The following is a 1,098-nucleotide window of genomic DNA, read 5'->3' on the forward strand; positions in this document are numbered from 1 at the left end:
TCCTGTCCCTGTCCCCCTGCTCACATCCCTGTCCCCTGCCATCCCATCCTTGTCCCCTGTCACCCTGTCCCTATCCCCGACTCCTTCCTCCTGGCCCTGTCACCCTGCTCACATCCCTGTCCCCTACTCCTTCCCCCTGTTCCTATCCCCCTGCTCATGTCCCTGTCCCCAACTCCTTCCCCCCATCCCTATCCGCTGCCATCCCGTCCCTGTCCCTGCCCCCCCGCCGTCCCCACCGTGATCTGCACGGCCAGCAGCCCCTCGCCGGCGTCCTTGGCGTCGATGGTGAACTCCACGGGGAGGCTGGCGGGGACGCCGGTGGTGTTGAGCCCGGGGCCGCTCGCCTTCACCTTGCTGGCGTCGTGGGTGGGCAGCGCCTTCACCTTGAACGGGCTGCGCCGAAACGGGGTGGTGGTGGGGGGGGTCAGCCGGGCCCCCCCCAAAACGACACGCGTGCGCACGCACACACGCGCCCCTCGGTCCCCGCCGCCCCGCTCACCTGCGGGGCACCTCCTCGTCCCCGTAGCGCACGGAGATGCTGTAGGGCCCCTCGCGGGAGGGGGCGGGGGGGGCTCAGGGGCGCCCCCGCAGCACCCCACACCCCCCCAGGGCACCCTGTGACCCTATAGTATCCCACGGGGCACCCCGAGACCCCCTAGAGCACCCCACAGGGTGCCTCGAGATCCTATAGTATCCCACGGGGCACCCTGAGACCCCCCCAGAGCACCCCCCAGGGCGCCCCAAGACCCTATAGACTCCCACGGGGTGCCCCGTGACCCTACAGCATCCCACGGGTTGCCCCGAGACCCCCTAGAGCACCCAACAGGGCGCCCTGACACCCTATAGCCTCCCATAGGTTGCCCCAAGACGCCCTATAACATCCCACAGAATGCCCTGAAACCCCCTATAGTATCCCACAGGGCACCTTGAGACCCTATAGAATCCCGCAGGTTGCCCCAAGACTCTCTAGAGCACCCCATAGGGCACCCTGAGACCCTATAGCATCCCATAGGTTGCCCCAAGACACCCTATAGCATCCCACAGAACGCCTTGAAACCCACTATAACACCCTACAAGGCACCTTGAGACCCTATAGCA

General features: G+C 66.5%; 1 protein-coding gene across 1 annotated transcript in view; it reads right to left on the reverse strand.

Moving 5' to 3' along the window:
* LOC112965333 (filamin-A-like) overlaps positions 1–1,098 on the reverse strand; it is a gene marked incomplete at both ends in the record, with an annotated part of 8,140 nt that overhangs the window by 2,719 nt on the left and 4,323 nt on the right. The window contains 2 exons of the mRNA XM_026064216.1: positions 237–393; positions 500–565. Coding sequence (XP_025920001.1) covers positions 237–393; positions 500–565 — 223 coding nt within the window. The remainder of the gene's footprint in view (positions 1–236; positions 394–499; positions 566–1,098) is intronic.

Source organism: Apteryx rowi, unplaced genomic scaffold, assembly GCF_003343035.1.
Source record: "Apteryx rowi isolate R43461 unplaced genomic scaffold, aptRow1 scaffold_2104, whole genome shotgun sequence".
Lineage (NCBI taxonomy): Eukaryota > Metazoa > Chordata > Aves > Apterygiformes > Apterygidae > Apteryx > Apteryx rowi.